At 37.5% G+C, this 27,929-nt stretch overlaps 1 protein-coding gene across 2 annotated transcripts in view; it reads right to left on the bottom strand.

The window, feature by feature from the left end:
• The window catches only part of Svep1 (sushi, von Willebrand factor type A, EGF and pentraxin domain containing 1), a 169,960-nt gene that overhangs the window by 12,275 nt on the left and 129,756 nt on the right, over nt 1–27,929 (bottom strand). For both annotated transcript variants that reach the window (XM_076845691.2, XM_076845690.2), the window contains exons 37-44: nt 19,402–20,074; nt 15,336–18,118; nt 13,002–13,227; nt 9,958–10,113; nt 7,845–7,908; nt 4,418–4,591; nt 2,826–3,002; nt 126–296 (exon numbers count right to left, since the gene is read on the bottom strand). In XM_076845691.2, the coding sequence (XP_076701806.2) occupies nt 126–296; nt 2,826–3,002; nt 4,418–4,591; nt 7,845–7,908; nt 9,958–10,113; nt 13,002–13,227; nt 15,336–18,118; nt 19,402–20,074 (4,424 nt within the window). The remainder of the gene's footprint in view (nt 1–125; nt 297–2,825; nt 3,003–4,417; nt 4,592–7,844; nt 7,909–9,957; nt 10,114–13,001; nt 13,228–15,335; nt 18,119–19,401; nt 20,075–27,929) is intronic.

The following is a 27,929-nucleotide window of genomic DNA, read 5'->3' as shown; positions in this document are numbered from 1 at the left end:
CTATTAAGAGAAAGTTTAAAGCCAAGGCAAAAATTAAGTGGTATGCATATTAATTATTGGTCACATCAGGCTACCATACACATTTCCCTGCAATTTCACTAAGAAATAACCCAACATTTCCTTACCTCTGCAAGTAGGGGGTGATGTCCATGTTCCATTTTCCAGGCAAACGCTCCTTAGGGAGCCCACAAGCATGTATCCACTGAAGCAGGAATATGTGATCATGTCGCCATATTGATAATGTACGCCTCGTGCAATAGCATTTTCTACGTGAGTCGGAGGCCCACATGAGATTTCTATAGGGAGACAAGACAACAATTAGGTCTGTGGCACTAACCCAGACTGGGAACACCACCCTCATCTTCAAGTCCAAACTAATTTAAAGAGCAAAGACAAAATACATAAGGAAATATTTTCACTTCCATAATATGTAGAATACTAGGAACTAAAAGAACATGTTGCTGTTGTTTAGAATGATTAGATGTACAAGGTCAAAGGGTTTTTCCCCCTCTGATTCAAATGTTGAAGTTGAGCATTTTTTTTTTTTTTTTTTTTGTGCCAGGGATTGAACCCTGGGGCATTTAACCACTGAGCCACATCCCCAGCCCATTATTAACGTTATATTGAGAGCCAGGGTCTCGCTAAATTGCTTAAGGCCTCACTAAGTAGCTGAATCTGGCTTTGAACTCACAATCCTTCTGCCTCAGTCTCCTGAGCCACTGGGATTGCAGGCATGCACCACCACACCCAGCAAAGTTGAGCTATTTTAAAGTTAAGAAAGAAATCTGCAGGAGACCAACAACAAACTCTTGTAACCCACCCAAGAGGTGTGTGCAAGACAATGTTAAAGCAGAATGCTTATCAAATTAGAAGAGGAAAAATAGCAGGATTGTAGTCATAGTGATTGTGTCAGAGTGAAGATCATGAATTTCAGTGCTACATATCTCATCAGGAATGTGCTGGGTTACAGTTGTTACATCCCTGTAATCCCAGAGACTTGAGAGACTGAAGCAGGATGATTGCAAATATGAGGCCAGCTTCAGCAATTTAGGGAGACCCTCAGGGCCTGTTTCAAAATAAAAAATAGAAAGGGCTGAGGATATAGCTCAGTGGTAGGTGCCTCTGGGTTTAAACCCTAGTATAACAAACAAACAAACAAACAAGCACATTTCTAGACTTTCTGGTTTATGAGTCTGCATTTTACACACTCTCTCTCTGGGTTTCTCATGTACACCAAGTTTAAATCATTGATGTGCAGGGATAAATACCAGAGGTTGGTGAACATAATGAGGAAGCTTGCTCCTCAGGGTAAGGAAGGATATTTGGTTCTAAGCCAAAGACTTTACGTCTAGTAGAAAATGCAAGAGAGGATTGAGGATAACAAACAATAGTAGAAACTGTCTCCTCTCCAAGGCAACCCCTGACCCTTTCAAGAATATTGAGAAATAATTAAGCATGCATGGAAGGAACATTTGTAACAAGAGCACGTCTCTTCTTGCTCTTTCTTTCAGCGGCCTGAATGGCTGTCTGGGGAGCCAAGACCAAGGTGAGGATATGTGGGCAGAATGAGGCCACTTGGCCGGCTTTCCTCCAGGCTAGTGGCTCTAAACTAGACTAGAGGGCCCATGAGAAACTCCAGCTTATGCATACTTAGTTCTTCCCATTTCATTAGAGGTCGGTTTTTGCAAGCTTTCGGAACCTGAATCCCAGTTAAATGCCTAGACCCACATTTATCTGGAGTAAAAAAAAAATCAACTTTGGAAGGCTGGGTAAGCTACCAGTTGAAAATTCAGGGTCTTGGGCTATTGGGTATCTCTTCCTATCTGGAGATATTGCTAACACAGTATATACACCTATTTATTTATTCTTGGAAACAAACCCATAAGATATGTATTACTGGTACTATTAACAAACAGAAGTGCCAGGACTCTAAGGAGGTAAGGCACTAGGCAGAAGTTTTAAGGATAGAATTCAAACTCAGGTTTTCACATGCACATTTCTTATCTCATTAATTGGGGTGTGAGTGCTCTGAGGATGGAGACAATTAAGGGCAAAATTTAGTCCTATACTCCAGAATATATTCCAGAGCCTTGCACATGGTTCAAACCAGCGAATATTTTTATTGATTGCTGTTGAGGGAATAGTGGGGCTAGGAAATGCATATTAAGAGATGTCAATGTCATCTGTTATCACAAGGTAGCAAGAGATACTGCCAGACTGTGGCGTGTAAGGCCACATCATGAATATATCAATATGTCACTAGCCCAGTGTTTTTCAAACTGTGCTTCCTGGACCAATAGGATTGGAAACACCGAGGAACTTGTTAAAAATGCAAATTCTCAGGTCTCATCCCAGACCTACTGAATCAGAAACTACAGGTGCGCCCCCAGCAACTTGTGTTTTAGAAAAGTTCTCTAGGTGGTCATGATGGAACATAGGTCTAATTTTGAGAACTGGCATGGAACAATTTTGATACATATCCATAAAGCACTTGTGGCTTACTAAAGGCTAGTTTGGGGACAGTGTGAGAAAAAAATATATTTTAAGTTTAATTTCTTGCTTATTTTTAGAAGACTACACTTTGAAAATTTGCTCAGTAATTCCTGGTCAGGTAGGTTTTAGCTTAATTCTGAAACTTTTTTTTTTTGGCTTGGTATTTAAAGATTTTTTTCCTAAATTTTTAAACATTCATTCAGGAGATGCTAACCAGGATAGCACAGAGATCTAAATATCTACAGTCAAGTTACTTGATTGCAAATACCCTCACAAGGATGGGAAAACATTCCATGCTGAGGGAACGCTCTGAGCTCCACCTGCGGACTTACTTTCACATTTGGCACTTGTCTGTGTCCAAGTCTCGTCGGGGTTACAGGTTATGATGCCGTGGCCATGGAGCAGGAAACCTTCCCTGCACTTGATAGACACGTTCTGATCAACAAAAAACTCCTTTTCAGAAAGCACAGCATTCTCAGGAATCACAAAAGGGACAGGGCATGGATTCGCTGTTAAAAAGAAAAGAAAATGCTTACTGATATGTTCCCTCTTATTTCTTTAAAGGCAGAGTAGAGTCCTGCAGAAGATGGGTCCTCAATGATGGCAATATGAGTCTTAAAAGTATAAAACTTCAGGGGCTGGGGCTGGGGCTCAGTGGTGGAGGCTTGCCTTATACACATGAGGCCCTGGGTTCGATCCTCAGCACCACATAAAAATAAATAAGGAAAATAAAGGTATTGTGTCCAACTACAACTAAAAATATAGATATTTAAATAAATAAAGATACTGTGTCCATCTACAACTAAAAAAATTAAAAATAAAGTATAAAACTTCAAATATTACTTGAAGACTCCCTTTGAATCCACATGAGAGCATTTGTAAAGATAAAATCAGATAAGATCTGAAAATACCAAGTTATTAAACTTCTACTGTAAGGTCCCCCTACAAGTCTAAGATGGTCAATTAGATCAATGCCTGAAATTATGGTCCACAACATTATTTAAGATTTCTTTTTATCAGCACTGGGGAACATTAAGTTATACTAAAAATCCAGGGGTATATCAAATATTCCCCTAAAATGTAAAGACCTATTAAGAACACAGAGTAAATTCATCCCACTATCACTTTGCCTTCTTTCACCCAGCGTCTCTCAGAAGGATGACACCACAGAATCACCAGCATTTCTGTGTGAGATGAACATGACTTTAGACGCACACTGCTGTGAGCAGAAGATCAGAACTTAAACTGGGGAGTTTGCAAGCCTCATTTATAAAGATGGATTCATCCCTATGGGTCTGAAGAAAACGCAGGAAATGACAATGGGGCAGAGCTTGCTCAGCGCACCGGTGTGACACACATTGCAACACTTATTCCAAGCCCTATGGTTTTCTGATTTTAAATGGGCACAAAATAAGTCCTGGTTAATGACATTGCGTCCACTGAATCTGAAAGGCTCAGTTCTTGCATTATGATTTTTAAACAGTAACCAGAGCTCTCTCAACTTTTCTCTTATTTATGAATTATTTTCATTCAGGTGATTACATTTATATATACTTTATTATTTATATATATACTTTATTATATTAACATTTTACTTCAAACATATTTTCTTTCTTTATCCTTTTCCTATCTCTAATAAAATTCATTATACATTTCTGTCAAAAATTTCTTTATGAAATTGCACTTTCTCTTGGTCCTTGAACTTGTAATCAGACAAAGAATCTGATAAAAGCTCACTCTTAGGATGTTTTAGATAACACCAGCAGATTTTTTAAGAGACCCCATAAAATTTGGTTTAAGAATCACAGATTGCTTTCTCTTAACCAATCTCAGTTATCAGTGGAGTTTCCTCTACATTTTAGATGTGCAGGATGCTAATTATGAAGCTGAATCTCATTAAAACCTCCCTAAAGTCAACACATACGTTTGCAGTGAGGAATTGGGTGGCTCCAAGTTCCATGTTGAGTGCAGTGTGCCTCAGCGGACCCTTCAAGGCTGTAGCCTCTGCGGCAGGTGTAGACAATGCTGAGTCCAGCTGTTCCATTTTCCATGTCAGCCTTCCCGTTAAGGAACTCAGGTGGGGCTACACACCTGGACTCTGAAAGGAAGAAGAAAAGTCTTACATTAAATACTTCTTCACATCCTCTTTCCTTCTTTTTGCTGTAGTTTGTTAAAGGTATTCAAGGATAACATCTATAAAATATTGAAGCCTACATATACAAAACAAGATGATACTTATTGATGGAGGGAAAAAAACACATAATTAAAGAATGCTATTTTATCTATTTTCTCCAGCAGTCTTTATGTATATAGTTGATAATGCTGGGTTAGTGGGGTTTGAATAAGCAGGTAGGTAAAATAGAGTAATTTTATGTGTTAAGTTGCTACCATGGTCAAGAGCTTTCCATACAAAAATAACCAAGCTTATTTTTAAAAAATATATTTTTAGTTGTTGATAGACCTTTATTTTATTTATTTATATATAGTGCTGAGAATTGAACCCAGTGCCTCACACATGCCAGGCAAGTGTGCTACCTCTGAGCTCCAGCCCTAGCCCCTCAAGTTTATTTTGAATAATTCTTAGAATGTAAGCCTAGATAAATATACAGGATGTATATTTATCTGTTATATTTGAATATCAGCTAAATAACAAATATGTTTTCAGTAGAAGTATATCTCAAATATCATAAGGGACACATTTATATTAAAATCATTTTCAACTGAATAAAATTTAAATTTAACTTAGTGTCCTATGTTTCTTTTCTCTTATAAATTTGGTAACCTTACTTAACAGTAATTCTGAGATTATCTCAACTAATAGTTAAAGAAAAGTGAGTCTCAGAGGGGTTAAAAAACTTGGTCATAATACTTGTAAGGAGGGATAAAACATAAATTTATTGGATAGTAAGTATTCAAAAGATGTAACCATGAACTTGGGGGAAACTGCATTTTAACACTAATATTAATATTTTATATAGCTTTTGGGGCTATGCAAACTTCATATACTGTTGAGATCTCATTATAAAGAATGATTTTGCATCAGCGAAAAATGTTATTACCAGGAGTGTGCTACAAGGAACACAGGGTCATCCTCCCTAGAATCTTAAAAAATGGATTTGAATCCTAATTTTATAATTCTTATGGAGTTAGAGGAGGTGGTTTAGACCAGCTGCCCTCAATTTAAAATGCATATTATTGTTCCTGAGAAGCTTTTATGCTTAGGGCCCTATCCCAGACAAAATGAATCAGAAGCTCTGTGTAGTGGTGGGCTTCTGGTATTTTATTTTATTAAAAACTTGCCAAATAATTCTACTGCCAACTCAGAATTAAGGGTCCCTGAAATGATACTAGCTGACTTTTTTTTTTTTTTTTTTCCATACTGGTGAGTCTTGCGTGTGCTAAGACCAGGTATCTTAATTTTGGCTGTTCTTCGGAATCACTTGGAGATTCTTTAAAAGGTATAGATGGTGGGTCCCAACCTCAAAGATTCTGATTGAACTGTATAATACTGGAAATTTTCAAATCTCTCTAGGATATTCTACAATGCTGAAGTCTAAAAACCAGAGGCCAAAGGCAATGTTTCTCAAACTTTAATATGCATGTGAATCCTCCAGGGATCTTGTTAAAAATTCGAATTTTGTTTCAGTAGGATTGGGGTGGGACCTAAGATTCTGAAGTTTGAACAGGATGCCAGGTGCCAATGATATTGCTAGTCTGTGGGCCACAGGTTGAGAAGCACTAGTCCAGGATATCCTACTGATTTGTATGGGCTTCTCTGAGCTCTGATAACAGATACCAACAAATTTAATAATTTAGTAAATTATATAAGGCTCTTACAGATCGGATTGCTCAGTATGAATACTGAAATACTGATATTTTATATGCTTGGGGAGAAAATATGCAAGGAAATGTATCAAAATACTAATAGTTTTCAACCCCTAAGTGGTGGGATCAAAAGCTGTTTTGTTTTGCTTATTTGTGTTACCTAATTTCCTGAAATTAACTTGTATGATGCTGATAATTTAGGAAGAAGTAAAGAAAGCCCTGGGGAATAATAAGATACATACACAGTTTTCTATTACTGTCTCGCATTTCTGAGATGAAAACTCTGTAAACCATAGTCTTTGCAGTTTGAGCTAAATTGCAAAATGGATACTGCCCCCTCCAACACCATGAAGTTCTTCAGTGCCAGGTGTGCATGATTCCTTTGCGTTCTGCACTCCCTCCTCCATGCATACATACACACACTTTGGATCATGAGCAATTTATATAAAAATGCCATTATCAGGAATGTCCCAAGTGCCAGATGAATGCTGCATTTCTGTGACTTGAGAGGATACTCACTATTTTAAAAATGTTTTTTCTCTATAATCTTTATCCAAGATTTTTAGAACTAAAAGCAGTCATTATTCTCCACTGAATTACTTCCATATAAAAATATAATATTCCTTAAAAGGCTTACCTGTCCCATATACACAAAATTATCTTATTCATCTATCTCTGAAAATATCGTTGAAACTACCAGAAATAAGGATTTAAGTTCCTGGAATCCTAGCACAGCTCAGCCATTGACTTGATGAGATAGTGGGCAGACCACTTGTTTCTCCTAACCCCCACTGGCTCATTTGTTAGAGAGACTGAAGTGGATCATCTAAGGGGCCCTTCCAGCTTGAGAATTTGACAACTCCACCAGAGAAAAACAAAAACAAACAAAAACAAAAACAAAAACTTGCATTGGTTTAAAATGACTATCTCTAAATATATTGGCTTTTTTTTTTTTTTTTTTGGTAGAGGAAATACATGGGCCACAGATTGGGAAAGAAGTCATGTGGATTAAACTAAATGTTGCCAAATAAACCTGGTTGTTCTCATAAAATGAGTTAATTCAACATTACATACATATAAACTGAAAAATCATTTATTTGACAGATATCCCAGCACTTAAAGAAAGATGCCTGTATTGGCCATTACTGCCACCAAGAAGCAAGAGCTCCAAAACTTCTTCTAATTGTGCCTTTTTTGGGGGGAAACCCCCCCCCCAAATAAAAAACACAAATCAACACAATAATTAATTAGTTCCCAAACAAAATGTTTTCCATTTCAGAGCCGAGGATCTTGTATTTTACTCTAATTAATCACCAATCTCTGCTTCAGTTTTTGGTCCTTTTATTGGTTCAGTGTCCTTGAACAAAAACCTATTAAACATTCTCATACCGTTGATGGAGTTGGTTAAAAAAATTAAAAAAAAACATTTTTAAATTACAAAACTGATATATAAAGAAAACAAAGCCACACCATTACCTTGTGTCCTCAGTATCATTTTCGGGAATATGAAGTGTCATCTAACTTACTTTGGCAGGTTGCTGCTCCTCCACTCCATACTTTGTGTTCCTGACACACGCGTTCTCTGTTCCCCTGTGGATCAGTGGAGAGGGGTCACCAACAAGATCAAAACTCCGTAACAGGAAGATGACAAGGGATTGGAAAGCTAGCGTGACTATTAACTTGAATGGCTTAACACTGGAATGCTAACTAAATCTAGCAAATGAATATAGGGAAAGGAGTAGCTTTAGATTCCAAAAAACCTATTTGTCAAGTTACTTCAAGATTCATCCCTGGAAGACTAGTATAATTAACTTACATACAACTTGGCTTCCCCTTCCACTTTAAATCACAGCTAATTATAATCTATAGCAAAGACTGATGTAGAATGGGTTAGAAAGGCCCAAGAAGTATATTTGCTTAGTATATTTAAAAAATACTTTGAATTGTATGTATCTTTCCATACCTGAGAGGTATAGCAAGGGTTATGAGATACCATATTGATATGAGGATTGAGTTTTTCAATAGTGTAATTTATCTGTTTAACATCAGCTTATCCCATTGAGGATCCGTGCATTTAAAATTTTAAATATTCTGGATAAGGTCATTCTAAAATTTTCTCCCTGCCTTCTGAAATATAATTTTATTGAAAAATTATTTAGAATTGTTATCTGAATACATTTTTCAATATCCTGTAGCCCTTGAGGACTACAGGATAGGCACAGGATAGGTTGTTGGCTCCCTGCAGTTATTAAGCTAAAGTTCTGTTCTTTGATTCCTGAGTATAATTTCTATATTTTTCTCTGCTTCCCAATTCTCTATAATATCTTGCTATAATCATTTGTGTTCCTAAGGGTAACTCCTTTTCAATGCATTAAGTTCCTAATATACTATGGAATAGTAAATAAATAAGCATTTATAATATTCATGTTAAAAAAAGGCTGGGTTCTAAGTAATATTTTAAGGGGTTTGACTTTAAGTCAAGTTTATGAACTTCAGCACATGGATTCTATAATATTTTTTTCATTGCATAGACACTTTACATATCATATTATTATGAAACTGTGTTCTAGGGGGAAAAAAAGACACTTCCCTGTAAACACCAGCCAGCTAACACTTGAATTCAAGGTCAATCTTATTTCATCTGAGCCCCACCCCTCCCAACACATTATTTTGAAGCAAATCTCAGACATCATCAAATAATTTAATAGTAATATTTTCAGTTTGAATCTCTAAAAGATAAGGATTTTTATCAATCTATCCTTACATTATTACCTTATTTTTATTCTTATTTTTTAACCTTTTGAGGAAATAAAACAAGATTCATAGAAGCCTGGTTCCAGCTTTCATGGACTCATGACATTTCCTTAATTGCATGGTCAGAAAATAATGGGTCATCCTACACAAATTTAACAGGCTGCTGGCAATGAATACTTCTGCAAAAACTATATTTAAATTCAACTATGAAAAATAAAGACATGGAAGAAGAATTTCCTGAAAAACCAGATGACAGTCTTATGTTTTGTAAGTTGGTCTTTTAAATGGCAAGTTTGATGCTAAGATAATGTTTTCAGCAAAATTAATTGTGGTCCTCCCACTAAACCAAACAGGGATACCTAAGTACTGCTGATGGGGTTTTAATATTATAACCAAGAGTGATCTTAAGAAGAAAGTTGGTATTTGGTTAGGAGTGCTCTGATATGGCAATCTGGCCTCTTTATCAAGAACTTAGCAATCTATATGAACTCATTGTTTTGGGAAATCCCAACTTTGCCTGCCTAAATCCTTGTTGTCACCTCACCATAGCGACAGGTGTCTTTGTTGCAAAGTGTGGTCACCAGCAAGCCAAACATGTTTCGATCTTCAATTGAAGTCACAGTAGGTGTTTGTGGTTGGAAAACTGACTTCCTCTTCCTTAAACATAGCTTTCATTTTTTTTTTTTATTCAAGACATTTTGCTTCTTAAAATTCTATGTCCCCTTAACTATTTCTAGGCAAACATTAGAGTACATATAAGGCAACAAAGTATAATAGGATCTTTTAGGAACAAAGTTGGTGAAATCAACTTGGGCTAATACTAAAAATATTCCCAAGTGTATCAGAAAAACAAATTAATTCTAGTTAAACAATTTGTTTTCTTACCTCTAATACATAGCCAGGTTCACACTGATACGTAATTGTGCTTCCAAAGGTGTATTTAGTGCCAACCACAAATCCATGTTCTGGACTTTCAGGTTCCCCACAGGAAACTGGGTTGCAGGATTCGTCAGAAATTGGTGGATCCCAGGAACCGTCAGGCTAAGTAACAAATAAATTTAGGTTGTCTTCAGGAATTAATACATAAGTGGAGAAGTTTACAAATATTGGTATGTGGCAGAATAATTCCCCAAAATGACAGTCAAAAGGGCCCAGAATTTAGTCCTACTTTTTAGGGTTATTATTTGTAGCCCTAAATAGCACACACCAATTACCAGATGGTCTTCACCATCATCAGCATTTTTAGACATTTCTTAAACAGATAAAATAAGTATTTTCTTCTTAATATAATCCATTCAAAAATCAAGAACACCAATCTCTTATGATTTCATGATAAGGTATGAGGACTGAATGGCTAATATAAATATTCCAAGACTTCTAACTAAGGCACCTTATATTTCATATGATTCCACATTTTCATTAAAAGTTTATGAGGACTGGCAGCCTTTAGATGGGCTGCTCAAACTTTAAAAAGACAGTTTTCTTTTCTCCATTTCAACATGAATACTTGAAAATATTCTATCATTATTTTGAAGGGGTCACTTAGTAAAAAATTTTTTCTTTAAATATTCTTTTTTTTAAAAGTACTTTATTTATTTATTTATTTACTTACTTACTTGTGTAGTGCTGAGGATCAAACCCAGTGCCTCACATGTGCTAGACAAATGTTCTACCACTGAGCCACAACCCCAGTCCCACAGTTGTTTTCTTTGAAGATTGATAGTTATTCTCTTGTTGACTGTGATACCGTGTGTGTCTATTTTTTTTTTTTTGTAGTTGTAGATGGACAGAATGCCTTTATTTTAAAAGTTTCTTTTTATGTGGTACTGAGGATCAAATCCAGTGCCTCACGCATGCTAAGGCAAGAGCTCTGCCACTGAGCTACAGCTCCAGTCCCCGATTTTGTCAGAATAATTCATTAGTCATTCCTTTTTCCAATGCTTGTGATGTTTCCTTACAGTATACACTTCTGACTCGTTTTTTTCTGTTCCATTCATTTTTCTTTCTACCTAATTTAACACCAATACTACACTGATGGGAAGGATTCTTGTTTTTTTGTGTTTTGGTTTTGGTACGGGGGATTGAAATCAGGAGTATTTTATTACTGAGCTATATCCTCAGCCCCTTTTTTATTTTTCACTTTTATTTTGAGACAGGATCTCTCTGAGTTGCTGAGGCTGGCTTCAAAGTTGTGATTCTCCTGCCTCAGCCTTCCAAGTCATTAGGATTATAAGCATGGGTGTTGACTGTGCTCAGCAAGTTCTGAAATTCTTAACATGTCTTAATCTGACAGTGTTGGTCTTCCTTCAGTATTAGCTTTTAAAAATTTGTATTGATCTCTTCATATATTTATTTGTCCTACAAACTACAGAATCATTTAATTGCCTTGTAATAAAATATTTCTAGGTACTAATATAATCGTTTGCAATTTGTGCATTTAAAAACTTTGAGACCAGAAAATTAAACCAAAACCCAGTTAGGCAAAGGATGAAGGTCCCATTATGTATGAGGAAGTAATGAAGGTTTTCAAAAATAAAATACTGGAAAAAAAAAAAAAAGAGTCACCAGGATCCAGGGTACTCCAGGGTACCTGGGGGACTACTCAGTTGTCCATACACCCAAACCTGGAGAACATCACTTTGATTCCCTTAGTCATGGAGGGACTCTGCTTGGTTCAGACAGTTCTTGCAAAAAAGCCTCCTCTCAATGTGGGCATGGGGGTGCATGCCTGTAATCTCAGCAGCTCCAGAGGCTGGGGCAGGAGGATTGTAAGTTCAAAGCGAGTCTCAGCAACTTAGTGAAGCCCTAAGCAATTCAGCAAGATGCTGTCTCAAAACAAAAGAAAACAAAACAAAACACAAACAAAACAATAAAAATAAAAAGGTCTGGGGATATGGCTCAATGGTTAAGCGCCCCTAGGTTCAGTCTCTGATACCCCCTCCCTCAAAAGTCTCCCCTCAAAAATTTTAGCTGTAAATCTAAGTAAGATCTTCTAGAACTAAGTGAAATTTGAGAGGATGGTAACAATGGCAGTCATTTGACCTGTTCCCTATGATGATTTTGCTTTTAGGTATGGTAGCAATCAATCATTAAGTATGCATGACTTACAAATGGAAAAGTCAGAGAGAATAAAATAATTCTTGAGTTCCTGCTACATTTCAGGCTTGTACTAGAAACTTTATATACATTAAATAATTTGATACTTTCAATTATCACAGATTTACAAAGAAAACAAGCTAGAGAAATGTAAGGTCAGAGAACTTATTAATGTTTCAATGGAGACCAAAAAAAAAAAAAAGTCTATGGATACAAATCAACCACTATCTTTAAAAAGATCATTATTTGCTGAAACAAACTCATGCATAGTTTCCTTGTGTTGTCTGGCTTCTCACAACCACCATACAAGATGTGTATACACATTTCAAATAAGGAAACTGAATATCAGAAATTTTAAGGAACTTTAAGAAAGTTCAAACAAGTCACGAGTAGCAGAGGCTGGATTTGACTCCAGTTGGCTGTCTGCTTCCGTAAACTTTGGGCTTTCTGCTGAAACTGAAAACATTTGGCATGACCCTCGGTTCCTTTTTATATGACACTCTTTTGAGCAAAAAATAAACCTCAAGCCCCCAAACCCCAAAACCCAAAACCCAAACTAAAATCATTTATGGTTAACTTGTCACCAATGTCCTGATACAGGTATTTTAACACTTCACCTAACTTAAGTACTTTATAAGTTTCAAAATGAGAATATTGGGAGGAAAGATACATTATTTTATTTTATTTACTTTTTAACCAAGAAACTTCTTAAAACCTTTAATGTAAATGAAAATGTGAGGCATCCCTTCTTCTCAGGAGACTGCACATTTTATCCTGATGACATATAGATATCTAGAAATTTGATTTACATGTTCCAATTAAGATAGTCTTACCTGACATGTCGATACGTTAGCTCCCTGGTAGGCATACCCTTCTACACAGGACACAGAAACTTGCTTATTCACACTGAAGTCTCCTCCATGAACAAGTATGTGTGTTGTGTTTGAAGGCAGAAGACACTGTTTAGGACTGCAGGAGATTGTCTCTGGGAACCAATGACCATCTTCCTGGCAGGTAAATGTATCTATATCTGCATCCATTATATAACCTTCTAGACACCTGCAATGGAAATGCAAAAATAAATGTCTTTAAAAAAGCACAATATAGTTTCTGACCTATTTTTGGATTTAAGAAGCCATTATTAGGCTCAGTAGACATTTAATGTGCTACATCAAAACTGATTCAAGGGCTGGGGATGTGGCTCAAGTGGTAGCGCGCTCGCCTAGCATATGTGGGGTACTGGGTTCGATTCTCAGCACCACATAAAAACAAAATAAAGATATTGTGTCCACCTAAAACTAGAATAAGTACTTAAAAAAAAACTGATTCAAATGTCAAGTGGATAGCATTGCCATGAAAAAACATTATTATAGCAATGATAGTCAGATTAATCCTTAGCTATGCACATTCAAGATTAGCTAAGGCTAAAGTTTCTTTAAATGTTGAAGTTATTTTTCTTCACTGGGAATAATAGCATTATTAAATTTATTTTTATTCTAAAAAACAGCTAAGAGTTCAAGAAATTATAGACAAAGTTCAAATAGACTCATCTATTGGTAAAAGTATAACATAATTAATACTTACTGAGCATCTGCTTTGTGCTAAGTATTATTCTAAGCTCTACGTAGGATATTTCTTTCAATTCTGATTATTGGGTATTATCATGTAACTGCAGTATTAGTGTTCAAGCTCAACTCAACCTAGCTCTCATACTTTCTATGATTTTTAAAATTCGCATTTATTTATCCAATAAGTGTTTACACAGCCCTTGGTAAATTCTCGTCACTGTACTACATGCTGTACAAATAGCAACTCAAATTCTAATGACACCCTTAGGAGTAGTGCTATGATTATCTTTATTATCTTTATTCCCATTTTGCAGATGATGAAATTTACATCGGAGAGATCAAGTGGATTGCTTAAAGCCACATGTTGATGAAATGATTGAGCTGATTACTTGCCTCCTATCAACCTCAATAGTAAATCTATCTATTATTTAGAGGGACTGTGGCTCTGCAGTCCATACTTTTACCATGATTCTAGATTGTCTTTTAGATTAAATGATTTAATTTATTAACATTTATTCCTAGATAACATTCTAAAAATTTCACAAATTGCCAGGATAGTTAGGTGTCAGAGGTTTACAAATGCATAGGAATTTATCAGATACTAAGTAAGGATCTGAAAGATGATGTAATCAACATCCAACAGGGAACAAAAAGCAGGGAAGTCTTGAGAGGCAGGTGGCACTGTGGCTTCTCAAGATACTTTGACTCACTAACATCCAAATGGAAACTTTAAAATGTGGTTCCAAAGCAAGGAATAATAGTTCTGTTTTTTTTTCTGTTCAGTGCATTATCCACTACTCCTCAGCATCATTATCATCTCAGCCCCCTCTTGGAGCTACTGATTGCTGCATAACGTGCAGTTAAGATGTCCACAACAGAATGCTTAAGAAGAGTTGCTGAATTATTAGTCAAATCCAACACAAGAATACATGGAGGCCCATCCATAATTAATTCAGAGATGTAAATAAAATTTAAATTGTTTTAGAGACTTTCAATATATTTGAACATTTTAGTTATTTGTTCCCAAACCTAATTCACAAATTAATTCCACACTTTATCGTATTTTATTTTAATAATACATTTTAGATGGAGAAATTTCCAGCAAAAATCATGGTCTGGGCATTAAATGCTTGGTTTATTTAGATGACATAGGTTGGAAGTCCCTTTTAGATTATCTCTCTTCTTTTTATTGTTCAATGAAAGTTGTACTTTTTGGCCTGAATTTTCTTTATTTTCCCTAACACTCACATGTATAAATATAACCATCAAGTGACAAATATAAGGAAATTTACTATCATGATGTTTTAAAAGAGCCTCACAATTCAAGAGCTATCCAAGATAGCTAAAGGATCTTGTTGTTTCAAGATAGTTATGGTAATTACATTAGAAATCAGTCATAAAAAACATAAATTTACTTTTACATTCAATATACTTCTGCAAAATTATATGTTAAGATAAATCCAGTGTTAACAGTTTTGATTCTCAGAGAATAGTCCAGAGGTGGTGGTTTCTTCCTCCCTAGCTAAGTTTTGACCTATCACTTTTATTTTACAATCCTCCTGCCTGCACCCCTTGGAGACCCTAGAGTCATAGTCTTACCTGAGTTTCACTTTGCTTCCATAGGTGTGTTCCTCTCCTGTTGCCACTGCATTGATGACAGATGGTGGGGGTCCACAGGACAGGGGCTCACAGACGGGATAAGGCTGGCTCCATGTCCCTTTCTCTGTACAAACAAGTTCTGATTTGCCTCGTTTGACATAGCCAGCTTTGCAGCTGTAAGTCACCACGATTTCCTCCAAAGAGCTGCTTTCCCTGATGAATGAGTTTGGGATGGTCGGGGGAGGACCACAAGAAACATGTTTGCAATGTGGGAAGTCAGAACTCCACTGGCCATTGGCTTCGCAGATGATTTCAGAAAGTCCCTGGAGCTTGAAGCCTTTGAAGCACTGAATGTGGGCTACCTTTCCACAGCCAAAATCAGTCCCATTGACAGTTCCACTTTGAATTACTGGTGCGGAACACCTGCAAGGTAGGCAGGAAGGTGGGCTGCCGCTCCAGGAGCCATTGGAGAGACACCGTCTTGAAGGACTTCCATGAAGCTTATAATCTGGAAAACACTGGTACTGTATATGCCGTCCATGATAAAAGGAAAAACCATTAGGGAAGCCATGGGCAAGATCTTCCGGAGGTCTACAGTGAACTAGTTTACAGACAGGAACCTCTGCATCCCAGGTACCATCTGACTGACAGGTGAGTTTTGGAGCACCATGCAACGCATAGCCCTCCTTACAGTGGAACACCACTTCCTTCTTGAAGCCAAAGTCCAGGCCATCCATCATTCCATTTGTCACCTGTGGCGGGGCGGCACACCTGACAGGTATGCAGTTGGGAGTGACTCCACTCCAACTTCCATTGGCAAGACAAACACGACTCCTGGTTCCCTCAAGCAAGAACCCTTCATCACAAGTGTACTCAACCTTCTTTTGAAATGTATACTCATCGCCTTTCACCTGGCCATTGGCTGAGATTGGTGGTGAGCCACAATCCACAGGAATGCAAACTGGCTCAGACCCATCCCATTTTTCATTTTCCTGACATGTTCTCCTCTCAGTGCCATTTAACACATACCCAGGATTACACGCATAGTGCACAACGCTCAGATATGAGTAGCTGCTTCCTTTGATGGACCCATTCATGATTGGATGTGGCTTTTTGCATGAAATGGCCTCACAGTGTGGCGGGGCACCACTCCACTTCCTATTCTGTAGACAAATTCGCAAGTCAGAGCCTATTAGAACATGCCCGGGATTGCAGCTATACTGCACAGCACTTCCCACAGTAGCCTCTTTAAAATGCAAAAAGCCATTTTCAGGAACAATAGGTAAGTCACATTCAATTGAATTGCAGGAAGGTGCACTGCCATTCCAAGTTCCATCTTCCTGGCAGATCAATATGGGATTCCCCAAAAGCTCATATCCTGGGTTACAGGTATAGGAAACCACAGTGCCATATAGAAAGTTGGATGAATGTGCATCAGGAGACTCCTTGGTATTTTCCCAGGTTTTAGCTAAACGTTGAGGAGGGTGAGGAGACAGATATGGAACTTCCATCATGTCATCTACTTGATCAGAATATCTCTGGTTATCTTTGACTTTAGTACATTCTCCAAAATCTATATGAGGAGGGAGACCACAGTCTATGGGTACACACTTTGGGATGGAGCTTGACCATCCTGACTCTTTACAGGTCTGCATAGCATGACCAGCCACCTGAAACCCAGGGAAGCAGCTATAGATGATCATGGCACCAAAGCTGTAATCTGCGCCTTCTACAAAACCATTTTCAATGGGTTGTGGGGGATCACAGTGAATGGCATTGCAAGACGGGGCATGCCCATCCCAATTACCTGTCTCTAAACAGGTCAGGTCTTTGGGACCTTTGAGTAGGAAGCCTCGGTCACAAGAGTATGTAACGATCTGTCCGTAGTGAAGGTTTGTGTAAGAGAACTTGCCATGTGAGATCTTCTTGGGCTTTGGGCACTCAATGGGTCTACAGGTTGGTTTTCCTCCAAGCCAGTGACCATTTTCTCCACAAAGATTGGTGGTATTTCCTACCAACTCAAAGCCTGGCTTGCAGGTATAGAGAGCTGTGCTGAGATAGGTAAGGCCTTGCACATCAATGATGCCATTGGGGAGTTCCTCGGGTTGGGGACACTCTACTGGAACACACTCTGGCAGTGGAGAGCTCCAGGTGCCATCAGCTTGACAGAGAATGGTAGCATCTCCTTTTAGGAAAAAGCCATCTACACAAGAATACTTGACAGTACTTCCAATATGAAGGGCAGCAGAAGGCGCAGGGACACCAAAGGAAATGAGAGGAGGTGGAAGGCAAAGAACCATCTTACACACGGGAAACGAGTCATTCCATTGCTGGTTTGGCAAGCACTTCAGGACAGAGGGACCTTGTAGGACATGCCCTTCTTTACAGGAAAATGTCACCACTCCTACCTCAGAAGTTGACTCCTTCAGTACGAGCTGGTTTTCCACGAGGGGCGGATCAGCACACTTGGCGGGCACACACTTGGGGTTTGACTTCTTACTCCATTTGCCGGATTTCTGGCAGGTCCAGGAACTGTCACCAACAAGCTCATAACCCTCATTACAGAAAAATTGAACCTTGGCCCCTAATTCAAAGTGTTCTCCTTTCATGAAGCCATTCTGAACTGGGGGAGGTTTCCCACAGTTGAGAGGGATGCAGGACAGAGGGGATTCACTGTGCCAGTGGCGATTGGCTTGGCAGACATACACAGGACTCCCCAAGGACTTGTAGCCTGGGTTACACTGGTACCTCACTTCACTCTCGAAGATCCTGCCCGTTGTGTGCTGAATGACAGGGAGAAAGTGAGTGCGCATAATTTATATGACAGAAAATATAACTGACTAAATGCTTTAGCAGTAAAAAAAAAAAAAAAAAGAACAAAACCAGAGGCTTACATAAAAACGCATTCATTAGGAGTTAATCAAGATTTGCGTTTTTGTTCAGCAGGTCCACTTAATGTTTTTTTCCTAACTGGAAATGTACAAGTGAAATATAGATCAAATTAAATAACACCTACTGCAGAAATATTTACCACAGGACTGAGCCCATATGAAGTAAAATATCAATATACTCTATATTGATAAGGTATGCTAAAAAATTATAGATTGCTTAGTAAAATAAGAAAAAATCTTGATGATCAAAGAAATGCTACAGTTTGCTGTTTTAACCACAGAAAAGGAAACATACAATGCATATACATTTGTTAATGATAATAATAATAGATGATAATAATAGAAATAAAATATTTTTATGGATACATCTTAAGAATCTTATTTGTTTTCTTCATAACATATTTTTTAAAATTGTTGCTGTAACAGAGGATTGAAAATAAAGATGAACCTTCCATCTTTAGCCATTTTATTGTTTTTAATGGTGCTGAGGATTGGACCCAGGGCCTTACACATGCTAGGCAAGTGCTCTACCACAGAGGCACATCCCCAGACTCCTTTCATCTTTAAAAATAAAACTTTAATATTCATGATCTTAAAAATTTAAGTACATAATATAATAATGGATCTTTTTAGGCAGATGAACTAATAATTAAACATTAAAGATGATTATTATGGTTCTTTGTTAGTAATAACAATAAATAGAAATAAAAAAAATTACTGCTTCAGGGCTATGGTGAACTTAGCAGTATCTGGAGTTATTTCCTGATTTTGTTTGAGGGTCCCACGTACATGTAAACATCATGCTATCAAGGACCTAATTGTACTGTTCAATGCTAGTGCTCATAAGTATACCTAACAGCTAGCAGAAGCTCTGGAAATATTTGTTAAGTAAATAAATTAAGAAAAATTTCATACTTATTCTCTATATCTTTCAATGGACAGAAAATAAATCTAAGCTAAAGTCTTAACAAAAAGTCTTTCACTTAGACTACCTATATACTAATAAAATATAGAAAGCTGTATGTCAAAAGGACTCGGAATCATCTTGTTTAAATATTATCCCATGTTCACCACCAATAGCAATAATCTGTTTACTGGCTTTGCTTCTGAACACCAGGGTTAGCCACAGTGGGCTGGTCCTGGAAGTGAGAAGCCCATGCTAATCAGCTTCTTACCTCCAGAAAGCCATTCTCAATCCTAGGTGGTTCACTGCAAGATACAGGGTGGCAAGTGGGAATGGGGCTACTCCACTGTCCCGTGGCTTCACAGGTGCTCTTCTTCTCCCCTTTGATGTAGAACCCTCTGTTGCAGCTATAAGCCACCAAGGCCCCAAAACTGTAGTTGGATCCACTCGCATAGCCATTCATGATGCTTGGCGGCTCTCCACACCGCACCGGGATGCACTGGATGGATGTGGGGGAGGGGGTCCACTGCCCGCCTCTCATACATTCTATTTTTGCTGAAGTGTTCAGCACAAAGCCTTCCATGCACTTAAAGCTCACAACTGAGCCAGCTGCAAATTTTTCTTTGTTCAAAGATTCCAAGATGCCATAAGAAACGGATGGAGGTTTTTCACAGAAATGGGCTACGCAGTGGGGCATGGCCTGACCCTCTGGGGGAACCCACTTTCCATGGGCATTGCAGAGGAGCTTGGAATTGTCTGCCAGACTGTAACCATCTGAGCAGTAGTAGATTGCCACGTCTCCAAAGAGCCGATGGCCAGTCTCTGGAGAGGCATGGTCCACGTTGGGGGGCTCATCACAGGAGACAGCCAGACACTGTTGGTTACTTCCACTCCATTTCCCATTGGCCAGACACTCAATAGTATCAGGCCCAGCAAGGGTATACCTAAGAGGTTGATGGAAAAGAGACAACAACTAATTATACTGAATATTTGAGAAAAAGCATTTGCATCTATTTTCAGATCTTTTCAACAGTGACTTTACTTTTATCTTTGTTCTTTAGTATTATAAAGAATATTATAGTTACTATTTGAATATTGAGCTTATTGATCAAGTGAACTTCATTTGAGATATGTAAATGCATTTTGATGTTAATATTGTTTGTTCAGAAAGAGAAATGGATTTAAGATTTTTCCCGTTTAAGGAACTCTAATAACTGTTGCACATGTTTGAAATACAAGTGAGAAGTAAGCAATGGTCCTATTTGATACAATTTAAAATGGGAACTCCATCTGTCTTTAAGATGGCTTTAGTGTGTTGCTAGCACTTGTCTTTGAAAAAGCTTCACGTTAAGCCTAGAAGAGCTCTTAGTTATATAATTATATTCAGTGAACTTTAAAACAGTGATTATAATTTCAGTCTTTAATGCCTCTAAAACTTTTATCTATGTGATTAGAGTTAAAAGCCATGTTTTGCATATGGGCTTTGTTATTCAATCAGAATGAAAAATTTTGCTTAACAGTTCTTTCTTTATGCATAAGGTATAATAACATATGCCTACATAGGATGATAGATTGATGATATGAAAAAATCTTATTCTCAAGTGCTAGCTCAATGAAGCAGAACAAAATATTAGGATATGCAGTATTAGTGCTATTATATTTAAGTCATTTTTATTTTCATAATCATTCTATTGAAGAGAAAGATGACAGAGTTTTAAAATAATATCTAGCATGTGCTCTGTCATTTTGATAATAAATGGTAAGGGGACTAAAAAAATTGAGAACTTAATAGTTTAGACAAATTGATTGGTTCATTTAAAGATGAGTCCATGGTGCTTCAGATAGGCTCAGTAACTTGTCTAAAGTCACACAACTGTAAGCAGTAGAAATGGGATCTGAATTTGGTTTATCAGATTCTAACACTTCTAACAGTTTCCACAATACTGCTCTCTTTTCAAAACAAGGTCGGTAAGGTCACAATTTGTGGGTGTCCTATGGAAAATGTACTGCAGTGTCAGTAGCACAAATTTATTTGACCCATCAGTCAGTAAACATTCTTAGGTCATTAGTTATCAGAAAATTATCTTGAGATCTCTTTTAGTTTTATAAAGGATTGGCTTTTGTACAGAGGTTGGAATTCCCTTATCCTAGTGGGTGAAATGTATAGGAAATAGGTAGAGATCAAGGGCAAAATGGTAGGGCATCTGTGGAGATATATGCATTCATCCTACCCACTGTCTTAGGTCATGCAATGGATAGAAGGAGTCTGTAAATGAATACTCATAAATGTGCCCAACAACTGAGTGAGTCTCCAGTTATGACCTGCTGTACTTCATTGTTTGAATAAGCTCAGTTCTTTATATAAGGATCTGAACTTAACATTTAGATGGCTTCTTAGAAGATGCGGGAAGGTATACACACAACATGTTAAAAGTAAACTTTTATCATGGAAAAATCCATTATCCCTGATTTGGGTGTACAGATTCTACTATTCCTGTGTAGGCTGTGCTCTGAGTGGAAGTCCCATTGGCTGAAGCTCCTGATGTGTTATAGCACAGTTCGCATCATTTGCACACTTTGAAATATGCTTTCTTATGTTCATGGATCCTTTGATGTTGCCAGCATATTTCACTGGCTGAAGTTCACAGACATAACCTCAGACATCCTCGACTTACAAGAATCCATTGTGCCACCTATAAAATTTTTCCTTTATTTCATGAGGTCAGCTGATTTGAGGAAGGAGCATCTACCTCCAGAACCATCCTTATTCCACCGAGTCTCTGGAGAGCACAGGAATTGTGTTTTATAATTTGTCAGCACTTTGTTAGGCCTCTGACCGCCTGATCTGAAAAATCTCCACCAACGACTTCTGGTGGAAAATCACAACCGAGCTGTTCTATAATTTAAGGGAAGATCACCACTAAATATATATTTCTTTGAATAAATGAATTAAAAAAATGCATTTTCAACACTATCCATGATTTCTTAGAACCTACACTCCCTTAGGTCTAATCTACAATCTTGAATTTTCTTTATGACCCTCAGCCAACACTTAGCCCCTTATTAAATAACTTTGAAGGGCCTGCCAGGTGCCAGAGTCACTTCCTTAGTGCACAGATGTGATGCCAATGCATCTACCGGCTTGCGCCTCTGCTCCCCACCCCACAACTACATGGGGCACCACAGGCCCCCTTCATGCCCACAGTGCTCAGTTGAAGGAGGAGTGATGGGTTCTGACAGAGAATGGGAAGGGGAGAGAAGGCCTCCCGGTTATGAGAGAGGAGAAGTGGAAGAAGGGTCGTGCAGGGCAGAAGAGTGGCAGGAACAAAGCAAGGGGAGTGGAACACTGCGGGGACACACGGGGAACTTACAAATCCGAGTGGCATGCAAACACCAGGAAAGGGGGGAGGAGGGCAAGAGCTAGAAATGGGTGTTTTCTGACAGGGCTGCCCTGGTGTTTGGTGGGTGAGCATGTGCAGCCACAGATCTCTGCCCCCATTCCTGACGCAGATCTCCTGACACTTTTGTAACATCCTGATAATAAAAACATGGAAAAAATAATATTTAGAGAATGGTAAAGTTGTATAGAGAAGATGAAATATGCCCATAAATGCTGGCTTCCAAAGCAAGAACAATTGGAAACAAATCTAAAATGAATATTTAATTAAATTCTGTTCCATACAATAGTGAACCAAATTCTGTTCAACAGAATGTAACAGATTACAACATTTTGTGCTCTCATTCAAGAGGCATTAAGGACTCTCTGGCAGGCTTTTATTGAAAATCAGGCCATACATATTTCTGAATAAATTGTTTTATTCCTTAAGTCCAAGGAAAAATGGCCCATCAAGATTACATTAGTGCCTTAGAAGGGCACATCTGAAGATAAACTGGCTGGGATACATTTTCATGTTTCTAGAGTGATAACCCCAAATCCTTTGAAAATGGGCAGAGTAATTTTTCAGTAGCAAATGATTTTCAGTGATTTGATTCACATGCTGAGGGCAGGCAGACTAATTGGCATGTGCTTGGGAAACTTTAAGAGAAAGCTCCCGAGTGGGGTATTAGCTCTTCTTCTAAAGAAATAGAACAGCCCATTAAATAGCTGCAGTTAATAAGAACAATAGGAAGCATGAATGTGCAAGAGTAATTAATCTTGCTTTCAATTAATAACAACATTGAAAGCTTTTATCTGAACATATCCAATAATTGCATTCAGCAGTTTGAGAAGAATCAAAAAGGGGAAAATTTGATTAGGTTTTCAGGAAATCAATAGCTCTTCCACCCTCTGAGATTCACACCAAGGAGTATAAACCTAAGGACAAGAAGGGAAACGAGAAACAAATGACCACTTATATATTTGTGCAAACAACTGGAAACCTCCTAGATTTGGGGGTTTGCAGAGAAAGCTTCAAGAAGCTAAATGTTTTGATAAAAGATGAAATTTTTAGTGGCCAAGTTTAGGGAAGGGTGTGGAAACAAAGCCTCTTGCTTCTTTCTTTTTCTAGCATCCATCCTCCTATGCTGGCCTCCTGAAGTCTCTGCCAGTTTTTTGTCCTCAGCTTGAGAGTGGACCTTGCTCCTGTAATTCAAGGAAAGATGGATGCAAAGCACAACACAATTATAAAAGGAAAAAAAAAAACTCTTGAGATGGCAGCAAGAATGTGTAGGTGTGTCATGCAATAAACAGGCCTGGGTTGGTTACAAGCTGTACAGGGCAGAGAACACACAATTGAGACTGGAAGTAACCCCTAATCATCTAATAAGGTCAATAGCACCTAAGGAGACATCAAGACAGGCCACAGTATGCAGAAGCCATCACTTGATCACAGTGATGCTGTCCCTGAATAGAACAAGACACGGAGGACAGGTTGGACTATGCCAATCAAACCTTTGGGGAAGAAACAGAAGAGGAGTAAAAGAGACAGAGGATGAGAACCGACTCCTGGTTCTGGCTGTAACATAGTCTGAAATATCTCCTTGTTCAATACCTGATAAAGTATAACAGACACTATTTTCAATGCATAGCTGAGCTGACCAGAAAGAAAAGCTCCATGTTCCAGGCATGAGGAAGAAATTAAAACCAGAAAAGTAAGCCCGTGAATGAATGCCATGGCTGATCCTGGATTAGATGAGGAAAGGAAGTGGAGTTGAAGGAGAGAGTGACAGCTGAGTCTCTGGTGTGAATCTACATCTTTGGAGGAGATGCACTGAAAGGATGATCTAGCAAGATCCCACCACAGGCCCAACTCTGGGGTGGAAAAATAAAAGTCCCTACGAAGGTGTCAACCTGCAAGTCTGCACCTCATATGGATTTGAGGTCAGAATTGATAGCACTCACTTTGTACAGAAAACCTTTAAATTGATAAATTAATGTAAAATTAGGTTGGCGATACTCTTGGGGTACCTGGTAGAAAAAATTATCCACATAGTCAGATCATATCAAATTGGCATATGTTGCACAAGCCCTGTTTACTATAAGGACACAATCTGAAATTATAAAACATATGCAAGCATATCTATCTTCTATAAACTGTAATGCTAGCACACCAATGAATGAGATAATAGAAGAAAATTCTCTAAAATCTTAAAAGAAAAAAAAAGTTGGGCATGGTGACACATGCCTGTAATTCCAGTGATTCATGAGGCTGAGGCAGGAGGATCACCAATTTGAGGCCAGCATGAACAACAGATACTGTCTCAAAATAAAAAAAAATAAAAAGGTCTGAGGATGTAGCTCAGTGATAAAGCACCCCTGGGTTCAATCCCCTATACTTCAAAGAATGAAAAAAAAAAAAAACTAAACTAAACTAAAATTATGGTATGAAGTATGTTTACAAAGATCAATGATTCAAATTCTATTAAAAAAGAAAAGACTATAAAAAAGAGAAATATCTGAAAATCAACAAATAGAAATTTTAAAAATAAACACATAGGAAAAAAATTAAATGAATAGACACATTCAAAAACAGACTATAGAGAGTAGAAAGAAAAATTAGTGAATGGGAAGGTAGGTAAAAGGAAATTACCCAATGTAATCAAATTGATCAAAAGAAAATATAACAGATTAATAACCATGAAAAATAAAAATAGGTAATTTATACATTGCTCATTTTTACAAGGAACTACTGTAGCATTGCATATGAGTTGACTTACCTCTATCAACAGGGATAAATGTGAAAAGGATAATGTTAGGTGAAAAATCCACATTTAAAGGATAAATTATGAAGCAACACATATAAAACTCACAAATCTACAGAATATTTTTATGGGGACATATGTATGTAATAAAGACAAAATGTGCCGTGTTTCTTTGAGGAGAGTAGAAGAATGAAGAGGATGGCTTTCTCTTCACAATACTGTTTTTCTTTTATAAAAGGAGATCTATGGTAATTATGGCAAAAATTTTACATGTACTTTTATCTCAGCAATGGATACATGAGTATTTTTTAAAAAGAAGAATTCTGGGGCTGGGGATGTGGCTCAAGTGGTAGCGCGCTCGCCTGGCATGCGTGCAGCCCGGGTTCGATTCTCAGCACCACGTACAAACAAAGATGTTGTGTCCGCCGATAACTAAAAAATAAATATTAAAAAAATTCTCTCTTTCTCTCTCTCTCTCTCCTCTCTCACTCTCTCTTTAAAAAAAAAAAAAAGAAGAATTCTGTTTTCTTTTTTGCCTTTCTATATGTTTCAAATGTTTCATGAGAAATTTGGCCTTAAAAAAAGGAATAAGATAAGAGAGGATCTTTCCAGAGCACATCAAAGAGGGGACGATGTGCATAAAAGGGAATACAGTTCTGGCTGGGGATGTGGCACAAGCCGTAGCGCGCTCGCCTGGCATGTGTGCGGCCCGGGTTCGATCCTCATACATACATACAAACAAAGATGTCGTGTCCGCCAAAAACTAAAAAATAAATATTAAAAATTCTCTCTGTCTCTCTCTCTCACCTCTCTCTTTAAAAAAAAAAAAAAAAAAAAAGGGAATACAGTTCTTTCTCTCAACAAGAGTTTTAATTTCAGAAAAGTAAACCTACCTCTTAATAGTTGATTTTTTCTTTTGGAAAAAAATTATAGTGATTTATAATTGTGCATAATTTATATAAATTTGATTAGATGCTAAGATAGTTTCTCCGATGTTATTGAAATACGACCACATTATATATAATACGACCTCATGGTAGAGAAAACAATACTATAGCCAAACTTACATAGCACTTCATGTCTATAGAAAGAACTGTTATACAGGGTCTCATTTCCCTTGGTAGCTTTGTGACTTAGGTGGGCAGACTGACTTCCATTTAGTCAATGACAGAAAAGCTCCACAGATCAATCACAGATCAGATGGGATCTCTAAGATAATGTGGCCCAATATTTTCATGTCTCAGATAGAAAAAAGAGGGGAATAATATAGATTCTACCAGGGCTGGGGTTGTGGCTCAGTGGTAGAGCACTTGCCTAGCATGTGTGAGGCACTGGGTTCGATTCTCAGTACCACATATAAACAAATAAAGGTCCATCAACAACTTATAAAGTATTATATATATATATATATTTTTTCTTTCTACCAAGTCCCATATTTGTTAAGGGGCAATATCAGAAAATTTATGTGGAAGTCTTTTGAAGAATGTGAAAATCCTCTTCAGGTGAATGGGTTTGTTGTTATTTTATGTCTAATAACTTCTTTATTGCTTCTTTAAATACACCATGTGTAGATATGGAGAGACATTTGGAAGTCAGAAAACTCTTCTTGTGTAATCTTATAGATAATAATCTGTGAAGAAGTGTATGATTTGTGAAGAGAAGAAGAAAAAATTAGAAATTTGCAAACATCATGATCTTTAACATTTAAAAATATACCAAGACAAGATTCTGGGGGAAAATGAAGTAAAATATTAACATTATTTATTTCTGGGTATCAAAATGATGGGTGAGTCTTCAATATAGATTTTTGTATTTTCTATAGTTATTTTTGTATCTTCTGTAGTTTAACTATAGTTTTATATGATGATTATGCATCAGCAGAAGTTGTCAATACCTTGATATTATTTGGAACATAAAACCATAACCACCATAAACACTTAAATACAGAGGACTCTTTAAAATTAGTCACATAGTGTGTCACCAGTAATAATGCTTTCACACTCCAGAGAGACTGCAGCAGCTCTTCACACATTCGGAAGCAGCCACAGCAGAGGTGTTGCTGTCTTCTGGATTCATGTCATAAACACTTAAATGAGTTTTAAATTGTCCCATGCAGCTGTGAGTCACACCTCGGTGCACAATTAGGACCATCAACGCCACTCCTGCACTGACACATTCATATTAAAGAGATTTCCTTGTCACATAAGAAGGTGTTAAGATTTGGAATTCGAAAAGTTGATCTCACAGAAGTTTAGAGTAGAATGTCAGTTACCAGAGGCTGGAGGGAAGGAAGGAGGGATGGGGAAAGGTGGATCAGTTAGGATTAAGAAGTGAGACTACAGATAACAATCGTGTAATGTGTATTTCAAAAAGCTACAAGAAAGGAGTTTGAAATTTTCACCATAAAGAAATGATAAATGTTTGATACATATGTTTAACCTGAGGTAATACATTCCAGGTGTATTGAAACATTACATACTACCCCACTAGTATGTTCGATTTTAATCTTTCCATATATATCAGTTAAAAAAATAAAAAGGAAAGATCTGGAATTTCAATAACTGAAGCCTCTGAAGATATTTTGGCAAAAAAAAAAAAAAAAAAGAAAGAAAAAAAATATTGTCTCCACCTGCTGGCGATCATGTGTTAGTGGGTAAA

This window comes from Callospermophilus lateralis, chromosome 2 (genome assembly GCF_048772815.1).
Source record: "Callospermophilus lateralis isolate mCalLat2 chromosome 2, mCalLat2.hap1, whole genome shotgun sequence".
Classification (NCBI taxonomy): Eukaryota; Metazoa; Chordata; class Mammalia; order Rodentia; family Sciuridae; genus Callospermophilus; species Callospermophilus lateralis.
This window is presented reverse-complemented; position numbering and strand designations above follow the sequence as displayed.